Source organism: Callorhinus ursinus, unplaced genomic scaffold, assembly GCF_003265705.2.
Source record: "Callorhinus ursinus isolate GAN/ISIS: 27379988/994484 unplaced genomic scaffold, GSC_fseal_2.0 scaffold44, whole genome shotgun sequence".
NCBI classification, from domain to species: domain Eukaryota; kingdom Metazoa; phylum Chordata; class Mammalia; order Carnivora; family Otariidae; genus Callorhinus; species Callorhinus ursinus.
Genome location: NW_027397106.1, coordinates 4,625,105 through 4,646,172, shown reverse-complemented (window position 1 = coordinate 4,646,172; position 21,068 = coordinate 4,625,105). Strand labels below are relative to the sequence as shown.

The 21,068-nt window shown below is 41.3% G+C and overlaps 1 protein-coding gene across 3 annotated transcripts in view; it reads right to left on the bottom strand.

The window, feature by feature from the left end:
• LIMA1 (LIM domain and actin binding 1) overlaps positions 1 to 21,068 on the bottom strand; it is a 93,019-nt gene that overhangs the window by 28,196 nt on the left and 43,755 nt on the right. For all 3 annotated transcript variants that reach the window (XM_025883374.2, XM_025883376.2, XM_025883375.2), the window contains exons 3-4: positions 14,572 to 14,617; positions 5,857 to 6,321 (exon numbers count right to left, since the gene is read on the bottom strand). In XM_025883374.2, coding sequence (XP_025739159.1) covers positions 5,857 to 6,321; positions 14,572 to 14,617 — 511 coding nt within the window. The remainder of the gene's footprint in view (positions 1 to 5,856; positions 6,322 to 14,571; positions 14,618 to 21,068) is intronic.

The following is a 21,068-nucleotide window of genomic DNA, read 5'->3' as shown; positions in this document are numbered from 1 at the left end:
CACATCCCACATCGGGCTCCCTGCTCAGCGGGGAGTCTGCCTCTCCCTCTGCCCCTCCTTGCACCCCACCCCCTGCTTGTGCTTTCTCTCAAAAAAAAAAAAAAAAAGACTACATTAGATCCTACAGTGATGTTGACAGTTATTCAAGTCCCTTTCCTCCCTAAGTCCATCTTAAAATTATGGCTTAAAAATATGCAATTAATACCAATTATGAACATCCTCGGAATTTTATTCTTCTTGGAATATAATTTCAAATGACTTATTTAAGACATTAAGGAAGCAGAAGAAAAATGTTATTAAGATACATTAAGTGTATAAGAGAACACATGTAGTTGTTAATCAAGAAAGGAGAAAATAGGGCACCTGGGTGGCTCAGTTGGTTAAGCGACTGCCTTTGGCTCAGGTCATGATCCTGGGGTCCCGGGATCGAGTCCCACAACAGGCTCCCTGCTCAGCAGGGAGTCTGCTTCTCCCTCTGACCCTCTTCCCTCTTGTGCTCTCTGTCTCTCATTCTCTCTCTCAAATAAATAAATAAAAAAAACTTTAAAAAAAAAAAAAGAAGTCTAAGGGAAGAAAAGTAGCAAACAAGTGAAAAGGGGGCTGGGACAAGGGAAACTTCCATTTTTATTTTAGATACTTCTATTTTAGCTGAGTGTACTGTTTCGCCTTTGTAATACAGGACAAGTTAATACAATTAAAATATGAGTAACTGGAAGCATTAAAATATACCATGAATAATGGGGGGAAAAGGAGAAAGAAAAAAAATTCTAAATAGTTTAATTCTTTTCACTTATGGACAAACTTACTATTTTCTCATTGCAACTTCCCATCCATGGTTAGTCTCCAAAGAATGAGCAAATGAGTGAGCTTACGTGTTTTAGGAAACAGTGATTTTTGGTGAGGAGGTACTCTCTCCTCTACTCTATCAAACTCCTCTCCTAGAAATTGGAAACATTTCATGGTAGAAGAAGTACTCCACATCTGTATCAAAGTATCAACGGATATCCACAGTCTAGTCTTATTTTCTTGCATTACACCCAAGTTGTTCAATCTTGACCCACCAGAAGACAAGAACTGAAATAGGTTATGAAGGCAGAAAAAGGTCACCCAAATATTCAGTCTTTATTCTCCTATCCAAGGATTTGTGTGAACCAAATATGTTAGGAACCAAACAGAAAGAAGTGAGACTGAATGAGCCTGTCACATGCTCCTTATATGCTCCTGGTCATTCCAGGGCATAAAAGAAGAGGTACTTAATTTTTTGAATAACCACATCCTGGTTTTGAAGATTATGGATTCAAATGTCAACATGATGATAACTGAATGTTGCTTATGACTAGTTAGCAGCTATCTTTTTCATAAGCAGAATAGTTACCTCAGCTACCTAAAATCCAGATCAACATATACATGAAGTTAGGATTGCTAGACCACCTCAGTATATGCCACTAGGGGCGGGGGGAAAATGTTTCTTTTTCCCAGTAATGATGGTAGGTTATATTAATCCACCCACTGCTCATTTGCTCATAGGAATTAGAGCCATCATGTTCAACTAAACTATCTGACCTGAATAATGTATCTATTCACTAAAGGTAGAGAATAAGTGAGGAAGAGCATTTAATCGATTCTTACTATTTATAAGCTATTTGAACTCTAAGCTTTGTTTCTTCCTTTTATTAAGTAAGTGCTAAGAGCTAAGTCCTTGTACTAACCATTGGGGAAGAAAAACATCACTTTGAAAGAAATTAGACTTCGGGAGTATACAAATTTTCCAAAAAAGATTTTATTTATTTTTTAGAGCTAGAGAGTGGGGCTGGGGGGCTGGGAGGGGAGGAAGAGCAGAGTGGAAAGCAGAACCCGGCCCCCTGCCCCAGCGCAGAGCCCAACAGGGGGCTCAATCCCACAACCCTGAGATCATGACCTGAGCCAAAAGCAAGAGTCAGATGCTTAACCGACTGAACTACCCAGGTGCCCCAGGAGTATACTAATTTACACATGATTATTAAGGGAAGCATGATATAAATGCCCAAACAGAAGTAAAAGGAAAATTCTATAGGTATAGGAGAGTAAGAAGGGTTAATTTATCTCAGAGAAGCTGAGGTAAGGTCTCACAGTTTTGACAGACCTTGAGGAGAAAGATTTCAGAAGACAGTAACTGGGGATAAGCATGAATGATTTAGAGAGTAAGGAGTGATCCAGGGTTTAAGTATAAGACTGGCTCTGAGATTGAAAGGTAGGTTGAGCTCAGACTGTGGAAGACCCAAATATTGAATATGGATTAATTCTGAGGCATCAAATTTTCTTAAAGATTTATTTATTTATTTGAGAGAGAATGAGTGGGAGGGGCAGAGGGAGAGAGAATCTTAAGCAGATTCTGCACTGAGCATGGAGCCCTACATGGAGCTCTATCTCATGACCTCAGATCAGGACCTGAACAGAAATCAAGAGTCAGAAGCATTTAACTGACTGCCTGGGTGGTGCCCTGGGTCATCAAAAGTTTCTGAGTAAACTAATTTACAACTCTATTTAGAAAAATAAATAGCAACAGTGTAGAGGATGCATGGGAAGAAAGAAAAGATGCTGATGGGGGAGGTCATAGCAATACTATGGGACCAGACAGAATGGTCCATACTTGAGAGATGTGTAGAGGGCAGGCTTGCTTGCTTAATTTATTTATTTATTTATTTAAAGATTTTATTTACTTATTTGAGAGACAGAGAGAGTACGAGTGGCGGAAGAGGGAGAAGCACTCCTTGTTGAGCGGGAAGCCCGATATGGTGCTTGATCCCAGGACCCTGGGACCAGGACCCAAGCTGAAAGCAGATGCCCAACTGATACTGAGCCACCCAGACGTCCTGAGGGTAGGCTTGTTTAGATGGCTCAGTAAGTGACTGACTGGGAAGAGGAGGCGGGCAGAAGGAAGAACTGATTCCAAGTTTTACGGACAAGAAGATTTGGTGCATGGTAATGCATGAAGGGAACTGGGGTAAAGCAGGTGTTTGGTTAGAAAGACAATGGATTCTTTTCTAGCCTTCTTGAATGTGAGTGCCTAGGGGATATTCAAAGAGAGATGTCTGATCTGGCAGGCAACCAGAAGTATGAGGCTGAAGCTTGGGTTAAGAACTGAGAATTAGGGCGCCTAGGTGGCTCAGTTGGTTAAGCGACTGCCTTCGGCTCAGGTCATGATCCTGGAGTCCTGGGATCGAGTCCCACATCGGGCTCCCTGCTCAGTGGGGGGGGTCTGCTTCTCCCTCTGACCCTCTTCCCTCTCGTGCTCTCTCTCATTCTCTCTCTCAAATAAATAAATAAAATCTTAAAAAAAAAGAACTGAGAATTAAAATCTAGTTTGGGGGTTCACCTCTTAGAGTCATGGAAAGAGGTGAGATTTCACAATGAGAGAGAAAAAAACAGGAGGGCAGAGATCAGGAAGAAAAGTGGACAAGAACAGAACCATCTCAGGCAAAAGGGAGCAAGAGAGACTAACAAAAGTGGAACTCAAGCCAATTAACTTTGTCTCCTGTAAATAACTGAGAAAAAGATTTAAGAGGACACAGCATTAGAGCATTATTTCCATTATCTATGTGCTCCCTGACCCTGCCCAGCTAGTTAGTTGAGATTCAGTCCAGTTCTCTAAAATTTAATTACGGAACCAAAGATTCACACAATTTGTAACTATTATATTTACTTGTCTTACGGAGGTACTAATTTGTTAGCTCTGAAGTATACACTCTTTCTTGTAGACTCTTGCTCCTAAAGCGATTTCTAGCATCCCTTCCATATTTCTCAGAGCTTCCTTCCAAAGATCCAACTATGTAACTTCCCGATTAAAGCCTTATCCCTGTTAAAGCTGAAATTATGTTAACGATAACTGTTACGTAGTTTCAAACTAATTTTGTTATTCCTTAAGCTGAAGTAGACAAAACCTTTTAACATTTTTTGAAAATATTAGACAAAAATTTTTTAAAGTAAACTATTCATGTTTCTAACATGGATAAAGGATGGTTATTTAGAAAGAGCTATAAAACCAAGGGCAGCTCTGTTTTACTAAGCAGTCCATTAAGTGACAAATGACTATTTAATCAGGAAGTTTTAAAGGGCACCTAAAAAAGCCCAGGTCAATCTTAGACACTCCCCCTCCACCCCCCATCTTCCTATACCATTAACAATCAGGCTGCCTGCCCTGTGCTATTAGAGATCTAGAAGGATCTTTCTTTATATGAGGAGTCTTTCTCTACTCTGACCAGCCACAAAGTGATAGGCTTGTTCTGACCCATCTCCCGCCAGACATTTATGAGAAAAAAGTCTCTCACCAGATCCTTACACATAATCAGCATTTTTGTTTGCTGCAATCCCAGTCATTTCCTACCTTAGGCCAGTTTCGACATGCACCAGGCTTTTGCACTGAATCGACATTGTGTGTGCTGGCATGACATCAGCCGTCCTGCCCCTAACAGGGTCTCTGAGGAGGAATCTTACAATGGTGCTTTGAGTCACAACAAAACCCCTTCCTCTCTATTTAGGATTTCTGACATTTTTTCCCTTCCACTTAAAATTCTTCTTCCCATTTAAATTTAAAAAAAAATTTTTTTTTTTTTTATTAAGACCATAAAGCATAAAGAGGGAGTTGGCAGGCCTAGAGGACTAAAAATTGAGAGGGATGAGAGTTTAAGGAAAGTCATAAAACTGCTTTGTGGTTACATCTTTTGCCAACTGGTTTCAATGTTAAAATAGAGCTAAAACTCATGCACAGGAAAGGCTTCTAGGTTTGCAAACCTTTACAAATTCTTACTACATCCTTGACATAGATGATCCTTTAAACACCCAAGAACTTTTCTAGGTTGGAAAGCTCCAGCCACTGCAAGTTACGGGAAAAGATAAACTAAGTCACGTCAAACATAACTGAAGATTATAGGACGAGTTACCGAATTTTTCTCTCAGAAAGAAGGTCTTATACCATTACTTCATACATGCAGGGATTTGGGCCAAATATTTAGCTTAAAAAATTTCAGCTTTCCCATCTAGATGGAATCTAGAGAAAATGATGGCTTTGCTTCCTGTCAGATCTGTTTATTTCATTATAATGACTGTTGTAACAAACCATCCCCACATACAAAGCCAGATACGCAGGAAAGTATGAGAAAACTGGAAAAATTTACCAGTTCTGCCGCCCCTGGATTGTGTTATAAGTCACCAGCATATGTAACTCATTTTCTAGTTAAGTAATTCCCTCTGGGTACCCAGTCTGCAATCCACACGAAGGATCAAATTTCATTAGCAGTTGTAGGAAAATGCAACCCTGAGCATTTGCAAGTCAAAACTCCTGAAGGCTACAGCTAATCTGGCTATCCTCATTGATTTTTCCTGGGAGAGGATTTTAGCTGATAGAAAACATTTGTTGGAAGGCACAGATGAGGAAGTTGAGAAGAGAAGGAGTCAGCTAGCAGAGACAACTAAGTCTCAGTCTTAATGTTAAACTCTGGCCTTAACACAGCCTGCAGCTGTGTCCAAGCAGAGAGAGATTCAGCAGTAATCCCACCCCCCAAAGCTACAAATGACAAAAGGCACAGGAAGACAAATTAAAAGGGCAAGCGTATAAAAACACAAAATCTAATCGGCACCAAACTCTTCATTTCTAGATATTAACCTGAATTCCAGTGTGTGCTTGATTTCACGTGAAACTGGGTCACAGATCTGCAAAATCTTAGCATCTATGTAAATAATTCGAGACTTCTCGTTAATTCATTTAATTTTGAATCAAAAGACATTCTGGCCACCACTCAAACTGTCTAGATCAGAAAAACAGCTTTGTTTAATCGCTTGAATCGGCTTTCTCAAGCCTGCCACTGGCCCAGTCCTTACCTTGGTTTGAGTTGGTTCACCTTTCTCAAACATCATCTTAAGCCTGTTCAGCGGAACATTGTATTTCTCTATTTTGTTTGCGGCTTCTGTGTTTTCACTGATTTCAGGCTTTCCTACTTCATGCCTGGATTCTCCTAGACAATTTTCCATTTTTTTACTTTCTTTCGAGTGGTCTTTAAGATGCTCGCTGCCCTCAATGCGGAGATTCGGCCACTGAGTAAGGGCTTCAGAAGGTGATCCGAGCCTAGGTCTGGGGTGGACTTTTTCTTCCTGGTCAGCTTCGGCCTCAGGGGCAGAGCTTCTAGCCACTTCACCGGCAGGATGGTTGCCTCCGTTTCTGACCTCAGAGCTGCCGTTTCGCAGGGAGTCTGTGTGAGACTCTGTTCCCGGGGCTGGGTTCTCCCACTTCTTCTTTAACACAGTCAGGATCCCCCTCCTGCAGTGCTGGGGGAGATTTTCAGTGTTCTAGAAGAGCAAGAAGTAAGTGCCAGTTATAACTTGCCTGTTGAAACATTCAAACATGTTGTTCTTTGTAAAATGAAAGTTAAAACTCTAAGCTGCTCCTGGTCCACGGGCGTTTCAGACAGCTGTGAACAGTTACAGCCCTGCCACATGGAGAAAGCATCCACCCCGGGAGAGGGGAAGAGAGACAAAGTCAGGAGCTGAAGCAGGAAGTGATAAAACAGGATAGCCTTATAAGGACAAAATGAGGAGAAAAGAGAGCCCAGATCTAATGATAGTTACATTGGAGACAAGGGATTTTTATCCAAAGATTAATAAGGAAAAGAAAGAGGAAGCAAAATACTAGGTACTTTAAACACCGCAGATATGCACTAATACAAGTTCATCATTACATACCACAAAATTACATGGGGAATCCTGCTGGGGTTTTTTTCTTTTAAATACGACAAAGACACAGTATAGCTGAAACTATGCAATACCGTAATTGTGGATAGTATCATCAAGGATTGAAAGTATTTGTAGAAATTTAGAGAACTCACCAGACTTTTACATGTATTTACATAAATGATAACTCATCATACCTGCCATAATCTACATGCATATGAACAAGTTTTATTTTTACATAAGAACCTAATCCTCTTTTTTTCTTCTGCTCTTCTCTACACGTTTGTCCATGTGTAAATTCTCAGTTATCAGAAAATTTACTATTTCACAGATCCTCTGGTAGAAAAATATCCAGGCTTCATATGAAAACACTACCACTCACTTTCTTGATTGAAGGACACACATTTATACATCTAAGAGAGGTCACTTTCACCTGGGTCAAAACAGAATTAATTTATACATATATGATTGCAAACAACCTGGAACCTGCCACTACTATTCCACAATAACAGAGGAAACATGCTTGATGAAGTAAAATTCAATGTCCCATACTCTGAAAGCGTTCCTATAAATAAGCTGAGCAGCACCAACTCCCAACAAGCCACGAACTCCAATACCTTCGTGCCCTCCGTTCCTGTGGTCTGTGACTCACCCGTCTTTCAACTAAGAAAGAAAGGACAAACCACCTAGGACTGAAAGACTTCCGGGAATTAAACAGGATTAGCAGCTATATTGGGAATTAAGTCTCTCACCCTATTACTCTTCGCTGAATTCCCCTGAATACATAGCACCAAGGTCTGAAAAAAAAAACTTACAGAGGACAACTGCTTGATTTTAGTATTTAAATCTTTACTGACAAGATGATTCACTGGTGGAAGAATGAATGGATCAGATACAAGAAGCATGAAAAGTTTTCTTGCTAGAAAAGAAGAATTAAACTGCTCTGGACGCTGGTGCTGCCTTATCGCTGGCAGCATGCTTTGCTGGATGCTACCTCCTGCCACACAATAGATGAGTCATCTGGGTCTCCAACTGCACCTGCCCTGCCCTTGCCCAGCCTAAACAGGAGCCCTGACACTCTAAGTGGCATTTTGCCTTGGTAACTGGTCACTACTTTTCTCAGTAATTGTGTGATCCAAGTATATTGACATGGGAAGATGCTCATAAGATACTTTTGAGGGGAAAAAGCAAATTTTAAGACCACAGGGATGCCTGGGTGGCTCAGTTGGTTAAGCGTCTGCCTTTGGCTCAGGCCATGATCCCGGAGTCCTGGGATGGAGCCCTGCATTGGCATCGGGTTCCCTGCTCAGCGGGAGCCTGCTTCTCTCTCTGCTGCCGCTCCCCTTGCTTGTGCTCTCTCTCTGACAAATAAATAAAATCTTTAAAAAAATTTTTAAGACCACATAATCCCATTTTATAATACAAATGTATATTTATAAACACAGAAAAGTAGTCTGGAATAAAAGACATCAGGATGTTAACGTTACCTTTGGATCGTGGATTATGGGCATCTACATTTTTTTTCTTCCTTCTTACAATAAGTGTATATTCATTATGTAACACAAATGAATAAAAAATAGAACCATACATCATCTTCCTATCACAAAAATCTACAGAATATTAAAACATTCTGATGTTACTATAAGCAGCTGGAAAATGATCATTTCTACTTTACTTGTGATGACCAGGAAGAGAGGGATCTGTGGAATGGAGTACCGGCAGTGACCAAAAAAGGGCCTGGGTGGAGGAAATCCCTTAGGGGGCATTGTAACAAGGAGTAAGTGTGCTCTTTTATTCAGAAGAGTTCTTAAGGGTACATGTTCAAAAGTGTTTAAGTGGGGACAAAAAGGGCTGTCCAGCCTGACAGCATGAAATGCCCCACACCCTGCAATCACTCCTGGCAGCATCCCCAGGCAATGCCAGGCGTGCAGGGCTTTAGGACCCAAGGAGAGAAAAATGGGGAAGAAGCAGTGATTCCAGTTCTTCTGGGGAAGGAAAAGCAAGAAGGTACAGAACCAAAGCAATAGCTAAAAGCAGTCTGGACCACAAAGTGGCAGGAGTATTATATTGACATGGCCTGGGTTATCATTGGAGAAGGGATTACAAGCCACTTCTATTTTCTACAATGAACATGTGTTACTCGTCTACTCCAGCCCCACCCAGACAAGTGACCTTTGGGCAAGTTTAATTTCTGGAACCTACCATACTTGGCTATTGTGGAGAACAGATGTGCCTATATTAAAGCATGTAGTGTAGTATTTGACATAAATAGGCACCCAGTAAGTGGTGACAATTAATATTAAGTGGGTAGTCCTCCCTACTCCTCCAGCCACACCTCATGATGATCAACCACAGTACCCAGTCATCTCTCAAATCCTGAACTTGGGGTACAGTCTCTTCCTGCTCTTTCTAGCCTCTCTATAGTCTCCACTGTTCCAGAGTGGGGGTGTAGGGCACACAATAAGGTGAAATTCTAGTTGGTTTTAACTTTTTCCCAAGTATTTTCCTAGAAGAGGCATGGGAAGTCATGGAGGCTGCAAGTTTTCAAGGGCCCCATTGGTTGGTACACGACCACAGCCTCCTCTCAAACGTGACATCCAGCACACTGTTCGTTCTTCCCAGCAAGGCTGGGAATCTTGGCCGATTTGCCTCTGGACCATAACTGGCTTCCTGAATCCAGATTAGATACAACCTGGAAATGCAACATTATGTCTTTTCTGCAGGAGCACTTAACTTGGAGTTGGGATGTGTCCCAGCACTGTCCATCTGATATGTATGACCATGGATAAGTTCTTTCCTCTCTTTGGGTCTCTGTTATTCCACCATTAAAATGTAGAGGCTGGGTCAAATGAGCTTTAGTGCTGAAATCTTGGCAGGGGTACCTTCATCTTAAAAGCTGAGGATGTTGGGTAGGAGACAGCAGTGCAGCTGCAAACATGGACTACTGGGATGTACAGGCCCCAAGGAAGGGAAGAGCTTCTCAGAAAAGTGGAAGCCAGTCATTACAGAGATGAGTGCCCAAATTGTACAGATTTCAAGAAGTGGCATATTGCATGCTTGGAAAGGAACCTGAAAATATAACTGATGGCAGTATTCATGGTCTGTGTTTCTGTTTCCTAGATATAAGTGGAAGAGGAAGAAAAAGGGAAAAGTAAATTTCTGGAAAACTATGCTACCATGTAACCCGATCCCACTATTTACTGAAGGAATAAATGTACCCACTTGCTTCTGAATGTTTCTCTAACTTGCTTCCATGGCAGAATGTAGTATTTCATCTGGTCAGTCACTTTTTTTTTTTAAGATTTTATTTATTTATTTGACAGAGAGAGAGAGCACAAGCAGGGGAAACGGTAGGCAGAGGGAGAGGGAGAAGCAGGCTCCACAAGGAGCAGGGAGCCTGATGTGGGGCTCGATCCCAGGACCCTGGGATCATGACCTGAGCAGAAGGCAGTTGCTTAACCAACTGAGCCACCCAGGCGCCCCCTGGTCAGTCACTTCTATAAATTTATATGGATATTTCTCCCCGTTCTTCAGGAGACAATTCAGGCTTCTGGTGGATCTTAAAAGCAACCCTCTGTCATTAGTGGAAAAATGGTGGATCTGAATAAATTCTATAGTTTAGTTAACAGCATTGCACCAGTTAATTTCTTAGTTTTGATAAATGTTTGAGAGTTATGCAAGATGTTACCATTAGGGGGAGGTAGGTGGAGATCCATGGGACTGTCTGTACTACCTTAAGAACTCTACTGTAAATCCGGAATTATTTCAAAATAAAAAGTTTGCTAAAAAAAAGTAATGCTCCCTCAACTTTTCATGTTCCTCTAGCTGTTGTTGTCTCTTGCATTTTATAGTTAAGGGTCTTGAAAGCACTGTCTGTATTTGCTGTTTCCACTTGCTTGCTCTCCATTCATGCTAACTCTACCGCCCCAACATTTCTGAAGTAGCTCTAGTCAAGATGACCCATTACCTCTTTAATGTTTTCATTTTATTATCTTATTTTTAACTTACTATTTTCTCAATTACAAAAGTAATAAAAGGGGTGCCTGGGTAGCTCAGTCTGTTAAGCATCTGACTCTTGATTTCGGCTCAGGTCATGATCTCAGGGTTTTGGGATTGAGCCCAGAGTCAGGCCTTGCGCTGGGCATGGAGCCTGCTTGAGACTCTCTCTCTTCCTCTCCCTCTGCCTTTCATCCCCCCTCAGTCACTCTCAGTCTTAAAAAAAAAAAAGTAATTAAAAAACTTACTGGGGGGAAGAAAAGTCACAATCAATATAGGAATGTATACATGCCTTGAATATAATTTTCCCTATTTGACTTCCCTAACCCTTCCCATCAAGATACCCACTGTCATCAGTTTGGTGCATACACTCTCAACTTTTCCCCCCTTTTTTATATACTATATATATATTTTTTAGATATTATAAATATATATATATTTACATGGGAAGATATAAAAAAGCACATTATGTGTTTAAAAGCAAGATCCAGAACAGTATAGTATGGGTACTATACCGTCACTACCAGTGTATGAGAGTTCATATTTCCTCACATACTGAATATTAGCTAATAAAAAAATCTGCCAACTGTTTAGATTACAACTTATATCTCATGGTTACTTTAATTTACATTTTTTTATTATTAGCAAGACTAAGCATTTTTTCCTACGTGTATTATTTCTTCTTTAATTACCTGTTCACATCCTTTTACCTCAACTCGCAAATGCAATGGACACTTCTGCTTTATTTTATTTGATATCTCTATAGCATTTGACACTACTGACCACCCCCCCTTTTAAAAATTCCTTCCTTTCATGGTTACTGTGAGATACCCCTTTTTTTCTAGATTTCTTCCCATTTCTTTGGCCACTCCTCAATCTTCTTTACAGGTTTCTCTTCCTCTGTTCCCCCCTCCCCCTGCCCCACATGCTGGGGTCCCTCAAGGTTCCATCTTAAGTCCTCTTTGCTCACTTACCTATTCCCTGTAGATGATGTCATCTACCTTCTGGTTTTACCCAGCAGTTGCCTATTGATGACTCATACGCTGTAAGTCTAGGTAGATCTCTCTCCTTACTTGGAATTCCACCTGGGAATCCTACAGGCATCTTCAACTCATCCTTGTCTAAGGCTGAAGTCTCCTTTCTCCTCTTTTTACCCCTCACCCTTTAATCTGTTTCTTTTCCTGAGTCTTCCATCTTGGTGAATGTGACAATTATCTTTTCAAACATCAAATGTGCCTGTTCTCATGTCTCCACGCTGTGCATGTGTTACTTCCTCTGCCACTTCTTTGCTTCCTTTGCTTAGTTAATTCCCACCTGTCCTTTGGATTTAGTCAGGTACCGCTTCTGGGAAGCCTTCCTTGACATGGCATAGTCCAGGTTATGAGTTCCTCCTAAATCCTCCCCCAGCACCCCAAGTATTTCTCCAACATGGTACTAATTGCACTGGGATTATAGACTCTATTTTCCAAACTCTAAACAGTCCCTTGAAGGAAAGGACCACATCTTATTCTCTTTGTGTCTTCAGTACCTGGCACCTAAGAGATGCTCCACACTCGTAGAAATCTATCTACACTGTCTTGAACCTACTCCAGTCAGGCCTTTATCCCACCACTCCCAAACAGCACAAGATGACCAATGACCTTCATCTTGCCAAATCCAGTGGTCAGTTCCCAGCTTCTCTATGTGTTTGACTCTAGAAGCATTTTCTTCATTTGGCTTCCAGCACCCATTCTCTTGTTTCTACTGCTGTTTCACCAGTTGCTCCTGCCCAGGCTCTTTTGCTGGTTCTTTCTTGTCTATCTAACTTTGAATCAAGGTGCTCCTGAACTCAGTCCTCAGATCTCTTCTCTTCTATCTACATTCACTCCCTAAGTGATCTCATACATCTCATGTCTTTAAATACCACTGATCCTTTGATACACACACATCTTATCACTAGCCCACATCTCTTCCAGTTCCAGATTTATATATACAAGTTCTTTTTTTTTTTTTAAGATTTCATTTATTTATTTGAGAGAGAGAATGAGAGAGAGAGCACATGAGAGGGGGGAGGGTTAGAGGGAGAAGCAGACTCCCTGCGGAGCAGGGAGCCCGATGCAGGATGCGATCCAGGGACTCCAGGATCATGACCTGAGCCGAAGGCAGTCGCTTAACCAACTGAGCCACCCAGGAGCCCTATACAGGTTCTTATATAACATCTCTACTTGGATGTCTTTAAGGCATTTCATTTTTAACATGCTCCAAACTGAGCTGCTACCATGTCCCTTCTCTAAACCTGCTTTTACTATACCCTTCTCCATTTCAATTAATGGCATTTTTCCAGGTGTTTGAGCACAAACCACTGTTGCCATTCACGGTTCTTCTCTTTTTCTACTTTCACTATGAATCCTGACCACTTCTCATCACCTATATATCTACTACTCCAGTCCAATCCATTATCATCTCTTGCCTAAACACTGAAATTGTCTTGTAATTTGTCTCCATGTTTCTGCCACTGTTCCTATAGTCTCTTCCTCCTCTTTTTAAAATTTAAGTCAGATCACATCACTCCTTTGCACACAAACCCTCCAAAGGCGCCCCTGTGATCAGAGTTAAAGCCCAGGTCCTCATAGTGGCTCTCTATGACTTTGCTTTTCCTACTCCTCAAACACATTAAGAATGTACCTGCCTCAGGGCATTTGCATATTCCACCTGAATCATTCTTCTCCCTGGTTCATATCCTCAGATCTCTGCTCCAACGTCCCCTCATCAGAGGCTTTTCTGAGGCTTTTCTGGACCACCCTACATTCTATCCCTCTTACTCGCTTTACCTTGTTTCTTAGCACTAATCACTGACACGATTTCTTTATTGTTCATCTGTCCCACTATCATGTAAACTCCATGATGGCCAAAATGTAGTCTGTATTCGTGCCTAAAACAGTGCTTGGCGCATTGTAGGTGATCTGTGAATACTCGCTAAATGAATAAATGAAAGAAGGAAGGAGGAAAGGAGGCAGGGGAAAAATAACAGGAGACAGAGGAGGAGGAAAGAAAAGAAACCAACCTTTGAGTGAAATGAGGGTAGCTTTTGCTTACAGTGTGCCAGAGGGGATCCATTTTTTAATTATAGGACAATTAAGCCAAAGACCTGGTCAGCATTACCCCCTTAGAGAGAACAAATTGACAGGGGCATGTTATGTACTAATTTAAATAGGCTGGATACTAAAAACTGCCAGGAGATTTTTGCAATGCCAGCCAAACTAAAGAATTCTTACCCAAATACATGAGTTTCTTTCCCTCATAAGATTAAATCAAGTAAGATTTCAAAAGAAATACACTCTCCTGCCCAGCTGGAGGCTAGCCAGAGGGGAGAGTACAGAATGGTTACGAGTGGAGAGCTTGTTCTAAGGTTTTAGCCTTCGATGGATCCTGCAGCTGAGAAATTTGCTAACTAGAGTGGGTCAAGAAGTGTGCTTTAAACAAAGAACCCAGGGGATGACAACAGCTGCACAGCTGCTACCATTTAAATGCAGAAATAGAGAAATTCTGGTTGTTTGGTTTGGAACAAGGGCTGAAGCCTAGGGGACCCTGTATTCTAACGTGAGCAGAAGTAGTAAGCCATTTTACTAACCTCAGGCAAAGCACTTGGCCTTCTATCTTTCACTCAACTCAGGGAAGAAAGAAAGGGTTCAAGAGGAGAGCTTCGGTGGAAAAATAAGATTCCTTGCACCCGAGCCACATTCTCCTGAGTAAATGGCGCACAAATCAGAGCAGCTGACACCCATGCCCAGCTCAGCTGACATGGAGCCCAAGCCCCATGGAGGCTGCAGGTGGCTGGGCCACACAGGCTCCGCTTGGGAAGCTCCACAGGCCCTGGGGCTTCTCAATACTTACACTTCTCCTCTTTTCCATGTTTGCTTCTTCAGCTGCTTTCTGGTACCTTCAGAGAAGAGGGGGAGAGAATGTCCTCAAATTAAATTTATATTTTTACTTCTTAAACCTTTAAGAAAACCACTTCTGCCTACATATTTCTTCCAGCAAGTGTCTTTAATCAACTCTATCAGAAGAAACACAAAATCAGAGTGGCTCTCACTTCCGGCACTGTTCCAGTCATCTGGTCTATCGGAAAGGTCCAAGGCCAAGAGGCCAAATGCTGGGAAATAACTAGGTAGAGCAGAAAGTCTGGGGTTTAAGTCCTACTTTAATCACTCATTAACTGTGATCTCTGGCAAGTCTCAGTTTCTTTATCTAGAAAATGGCTTTATATGTTTACTTTCCAGGTTGCTGCGAAGACTGAGATCACATGTATAAAAATGCTTTGGAATTAGTCAAAAGATATAACATTGCATTGATCCGAGGATGCACATTTCCCCCACACTAATACCTCTGTAATCTTGTACATCTTGCCAAATGAAGGAGAGGTAGTCATACTGCCTGGTCACGTGTGAATTTAATCTAAGTTGTTGGTATTGTCACTTTAGCTCCATGTATTGGATGGTATTGCACGTTTTAAATGCCACTTAAAATGTCTTTAAAGAAATTACACTATGATTTGGTATTTAAAGAAAAACTGTTTTACTGTGTTAGGTATGTATAAGGGTGATACATGAGAAAAGTTTATGTGCTAAGCAAGCATCAGTCCTTTTAATTGGCAGCATTTTTTCTTAGTGACACATAAAATACTGGCAAGGCTACAGTGGATGGCATCTTAGATTTGATAAACAGGCATGTATGATTTATTTGTTTTTAAAGATTTTATTTTATTTTTTGACAGAGAGACAGCGAGAGAGGGAACACAAGCAGGGGGAGTGGCAGGCAGAGGGAGAAGCAGGCTTCCCATGGAGCAGGGAGCCCAATGCGGGGCTCGCTCTCAGGACGCTGGGATCATGACCTGAGCCGAAGGCAGATGCTTAATGAGACTGAGCCACCCAGGTGCCCTGGCATGTATGATTTAATTATTTTAATTTTATTATTACTTTTATCATTTTTATTACTTGGATCAGAAGATCCCTGAGAAACAACTGAAGTCCCAGAGGTTTTCAGGGGTGATCAGGTTTTCTCCATTTGAAGCTAAAGATGGGCTGGGAGGTCTAGACTGTAGCAAATCCCCAGACCACCCAGAATAACCTTCACCTGGCTTCCTCAGGGCCTCTGAGTCAAGCAAGGAAAGGGCCATCACCCAGAGAATCCCCACCCCATGACTCTCCTTGAGCCTATGTGCCTACAACTCAGCACCAATCCTACCCTAGAAGAGGGCCATTTGTTCTTTATCTTAGGGTAGAAGTTCTGAATTCACAAGACATTTGGGGAAGGAAAAGGAGGTGAAACAAAAAGATAAAAAGCAGAATGGAGAAGGGCCCATGCCTCTACCAAAACCAACTTTCAATTCAAAAATACCTTCGTAAGGGCGCCTGGGTGGCTCAGTTGGTTAAGCGACTGCCTTCAGCTCAGGAGTCCCTGGATCGAGTCTCGCATCAGGCTCCCTGCTCAGCAGAGAGTCTGCTTCTCCCTCTGACCCTCCCCCCTCTCATGTGCTCTCTCTCTCTCTCTCTCTCATTCTCTCTGTCTCAAATAAATAAATTAAAAAAAAATCTTTAAATAAAAAAAAATACCTTCGTAAGTTCAGAACTTTCTTAGTGTGTGTTAAATAGAATAACCTTATTCAAAATGAAGGCCAGAAAAATGCCCTGGTTCTGGCGCATATATATATTTCAAATATAGTCAAAGGCTTCTCAACAAGGGTGCCACCACTGCTTACCTGCTATGTAACCTGGGTTATATGACTCCATTTACTTGGGCCTCATCTATGAAATTAAATGACTATGTGAGAAGATTTCTAAGGTCTCCTCCAGTTCTGTCACTGTTTAAATTTTAACAATCAGATACTAATAAGCATCTCATTCACCAGGCTGGGAATCACTCTGCAACTAAGCAGAGTTTTCTAATAAAGTAGGTTGAAAGACGTCCTTTTTTTTTTTTTTTTAAGATTTTTTACTTATTTATTTGACAGAGAGAGACACATTGAGAGAGGGAACACAAGCAGGGGGAGTGGGAGAGGGAGAAGCAGGCTTCCTGCTGAGCAGGGAGCCTGATGGGGGGCTGATCCCAGGACCCTGAGATCATGACCTGAGCTGAAGGTAGACGCTTAACGACTGAGCCACCCAGAAGCCCCGGGTGAAAGACTTCCAAAAATCTCTGGTATTTCATTGACCATAAATAGGTTATGGAAGATAATGGGCAAGTGACAAGCTGGAAAGATACCTTGCAACTTATATTACAGACCAAAGGCTAATTTTCCTAAATTAAAAAGAACTCTTATAAATCAATAAGAAAACCACAAACAACTTAATAAAAAATTGGCCCAGATACAAACATACAGTTCACAAAAAGGATATCAAATGGCTCTTAAACAAAAAAGATGTTCAATTTTAAAATGAAAATTCAAACACTAAAATTCTTTACCTATGAAGTAGGAAAATATTTTTTTTTTTAAGGCTAATATACTGAGATACCTGGGTGGCTCAGTTGGTTGAGCATCTGCCTTCAGCTTGGCTCATGATCCCAGGGTCCTGGGATCAAGTCCTGCATCAGGCTCCTTGCTCAGCAGGGAGCCTGCTTCTCCCTCTGCCTGCCACTCTCCCTGCTTGTGCGTGTGCTCTTGCTCTGACAAATAAAATCTAAAAAAAAAAGCTAATATCCTGAGGGTAAATTAATAAAACATCTATGGAAGGCATTTGGTCAATTTTACAAAAATCACAAAAGTACAAATGTTGTGATTCATCAATTTTGTTTCAGAATTTGTCCTGTAGATATATTCACACAAGCAAAAATGACTTTTATGTTAGATTATTTGTCATAGCATTAATTGTAATAACAAAAGACTGAAAACAAGCTGAATGTCCATTAGCAGAGGATTGGTAAAGAAATGACAATGTAGGGGCGCCTGGGTGGCTCAGTTGGTTAAGCGACTGCCTTCGGCTCAGGTCATGATCCTGAAGTCCTGGGATCGAGTCCCATGTCGGGCTCCCTGCTCAGCAGGGAGTCTGCTTCTCCCTCTGACCTTCCCCCCCCCATCCTCTATCTCATTCTCTCTCTCAAATAAATAAATAAAAATCTGAAAAAAAAAAGAAATGACAATGTATTCCTGTATGGAATACTATGCAGCTATAAAAAGAAAAAGGGATGGTGGTGACGGCTGCAAAACAATATGAATGTTCTTAATGCACTGAATTGTATACTTAAAAATGGTTAAAATGATAAATCATATGTTATGTATATTTTGCCACAATTTAAAAAACACAACAAAACAGTGTGATATTGGCATACAGACAGGCATATAGATCAATGGAATGGAACAGAGCCCAGAAATAAACCTTCACATGTATAGTCAAAGGCTTCTCAACAAAGGTGCCAAGACCATCTAACAGGGAAAGGACAGTCTTTTCAACAAGTGATGCTGGGAAAACTGGATATCCAGATGCAAAAAAAAAAATGAAGTTGGACCCTTACCTAACACCATATGCAAAATTAAGTCAAAATGGATTAAAGACCTAAGTGTAAGAACTAAAACTATAAAACTCTTAGAAGAAAATAGAGACCAAAAAAAAAAAAAAAGAAGAAAATAGAGACCAAGCTTCATGACACTGACTTTGGCAATGATTTCTTGGAATAAAAGCATAGGCAACAAAAGAAAAAGTAGACAAACTCAACTTTAACAAAGTCTGTGCATCAAAGGAAACCATCAACAGAGTGAAATGGCAATCCATGGAATGAAAGAAAATATTCGTGAATCGTATATCTGATAAGGGATTAACATCCAAAATACACAAATTTTTAAAAAATAACAAATATGGGGGGCACCTGGGTGGCTCAGTCATTAGGTGTCTGCCTTCGGCTCACGTTGTGGTCCCAGGGTCCTGGGATCGAGCCCCACATCAGGCTCTCTGCTCAGCGGGAAGCCTGCCTCTCCCTCTCCCACTCCCCCTGCTTGTGTTCCCTCTCACGCTGTCTCTCTGTCAAATAAATAAAATCTTTAAAATAAAAATATGGGATAATATTATACATACTATTCTTTTTTATATACTCTTCTTTTTTTTAAAGACTTATTTATTTTAGTGGGGGAGGGGCAGAGGGAGAGGGAGAGAACCTCAAGCAGACTCCTGCTGAGCATGAAGCCCAACACAGGGCTTGATCCCAGGACCCTGAGATTGTGACCCGACCCAAAACCAAGAGTCCAGTGCTCAACCGACTGAGGCACCCAGGCACCCCTGTACATACTATTCTGCATCTCCCTTTCTCCAGTTTAGAACAGCTGAATTTTCATTCAAGCAATATGTTCTAAGCACTAGGAGAAAAGTAGTAAAAGAAATAACCTAAAGAGATACAGTTCCTGCTCTCAGACAGCTTATAGTTTAGACATTAAACACATAAGCACATGAATATATATATATATATACACACACACACGCACATACACATATATGCGTACACATATATAACAGTCCTTCAAAGAAAAAGAACACAGTATTATGAAACAACCTAACAAAGGAACCAAATTGAGAAGGTAGTGGGTAGGGTGTGTGTGTGTGTGTGTGTGTGTGTGTTGTTAAGTATGAAGGAAAGTCTTGTTGAAAAAATGACCTTTAGACTGAGATCCAGTTTGACCAGAGGAGTTAGCCAGGCAAAACAAGGAGGGAAAAGCATTCCAGGCACAGAAAACTAGCACATGCAAAGGCCCCAAGGCAAGAACGTGTCTCAGGTGTATAAGATACACAAAGAACTCCAGTGTTGCTAGAGCACAGTGAGAAAGGGAGAGGGCAAGAGATGGTGTGGGGAGGCAGGGGCTTTGCGGGCCATGGTGAGCATTTTGAATATAATCCTAGGTACAAGGAATAGTCACTGATCCAATTCATGTTTTTAAAAGAGTGCTCCACAAAAATAAACTCAAAATGGCTGAAAGCCCTAAATGTGAGACAGGAATTCATCAAAATCCTAGAAGAGAACACAGGCAGCAACCTCTCTGACCTCGGCGCAGCAACTTCTTGCTAGACACATCTCCAAAGGCAAGAGAAACAAAAGCAAAAATGAACTATTGGGACTTCATCAAGATAAAAAGCTTCTGCACAGCAAAGTAAACAGTCAACAAAACTAAAAGGCAGCCTACGGAATGGGAGAAGATTTTTGTCTTATCAGATAAAGGGCTAGTAAAAAGAACTTATCAAACTCAACACCCAAGAAACAAATAATCCAATCAAGAAATGGGCAGAAGACATAAACAGACATTTCTCCAAGGAAGACATACAAATGGCCAATGGACACATGAAAAAGTGCTCAATATCACCTGGCATCAGGGAAATACAAATCAAAACCACAGTGAGATACCACCCCACACCCGTCAGAATGGCTACAATTAACAAGTCAGGAAACAACAAATGTTGGTGAGGATGCAGAGAAAGAGGAACCCTCCTACACTGTTGGTGGGAATGCAAGCTGGTGCAGGCACTCTGGAAAACAGTATGGAGGTTCCTCAAATTTAAAAATAGAGCTACCCTACGACCCAGCAATTATACTACTAGGGATTTATCCAAAGGATACAAACATAGTGATTCGAAGGGGCACATGCACCCCAATGTTTATAGCAGCAATGTCCACAATAGCCAAACTATAGAAAGAGCCAAGATGTCCCTCAACAGATGAATGGATAAAGAAGATGTGGTATACATATACAATGGAATATTATTAAACCATCAAAAAGAATGAAATCTTGCCATTTGCAATGATGTGGATGGAACGAAATAAGTGAAATAAGTCAGTCAGAGAAAGACAAATACCATATGGTTTCACTAATAGGTGAAATTTAAGAAACAAAACAGATGAACATAGGGAAGGGAAGGAAAAATAAAATAAGATAAAAATTGAGATGGAGGCAAACCATAAGGGACTCTTAATCACAGGAAACAAACAGGGTTGCGGGAGGGGAGGGGTAGGGGGAAGGGATAATTGGGTGATGGGCATTAAGGAGTGGACTTGATGTAATGAACACAGGGGGCTATATGCAGCTGATGAATCACTAAGTTCCTCCTCTGAAACTAATAAAAGTAAAATATAAGAAATTAGCCTAAGATAAAATAAAAATACAAGAGTGCTCCAGAGACTGTGTGGAGAATGGACTGGAGGGGCTGAGAAAGGAGGCGGCATTAGTGGGAGGTGATGCTGGCCTGGCCCAGGGTGGTGGCCTTGGAGAGAAAGAAAAGTGACTCGACTTGAGATGTATTTCAGAAGTGGAATCAGCAGGACTGGTCATGAGGGCAGGGGGCAGAAGCGGTCAAGAGGGGAGGGGGCCGAAGCGGTCAAGAGGGGAGGGGGCCGAAGCGGTCAAGAGGGGAGGGGGC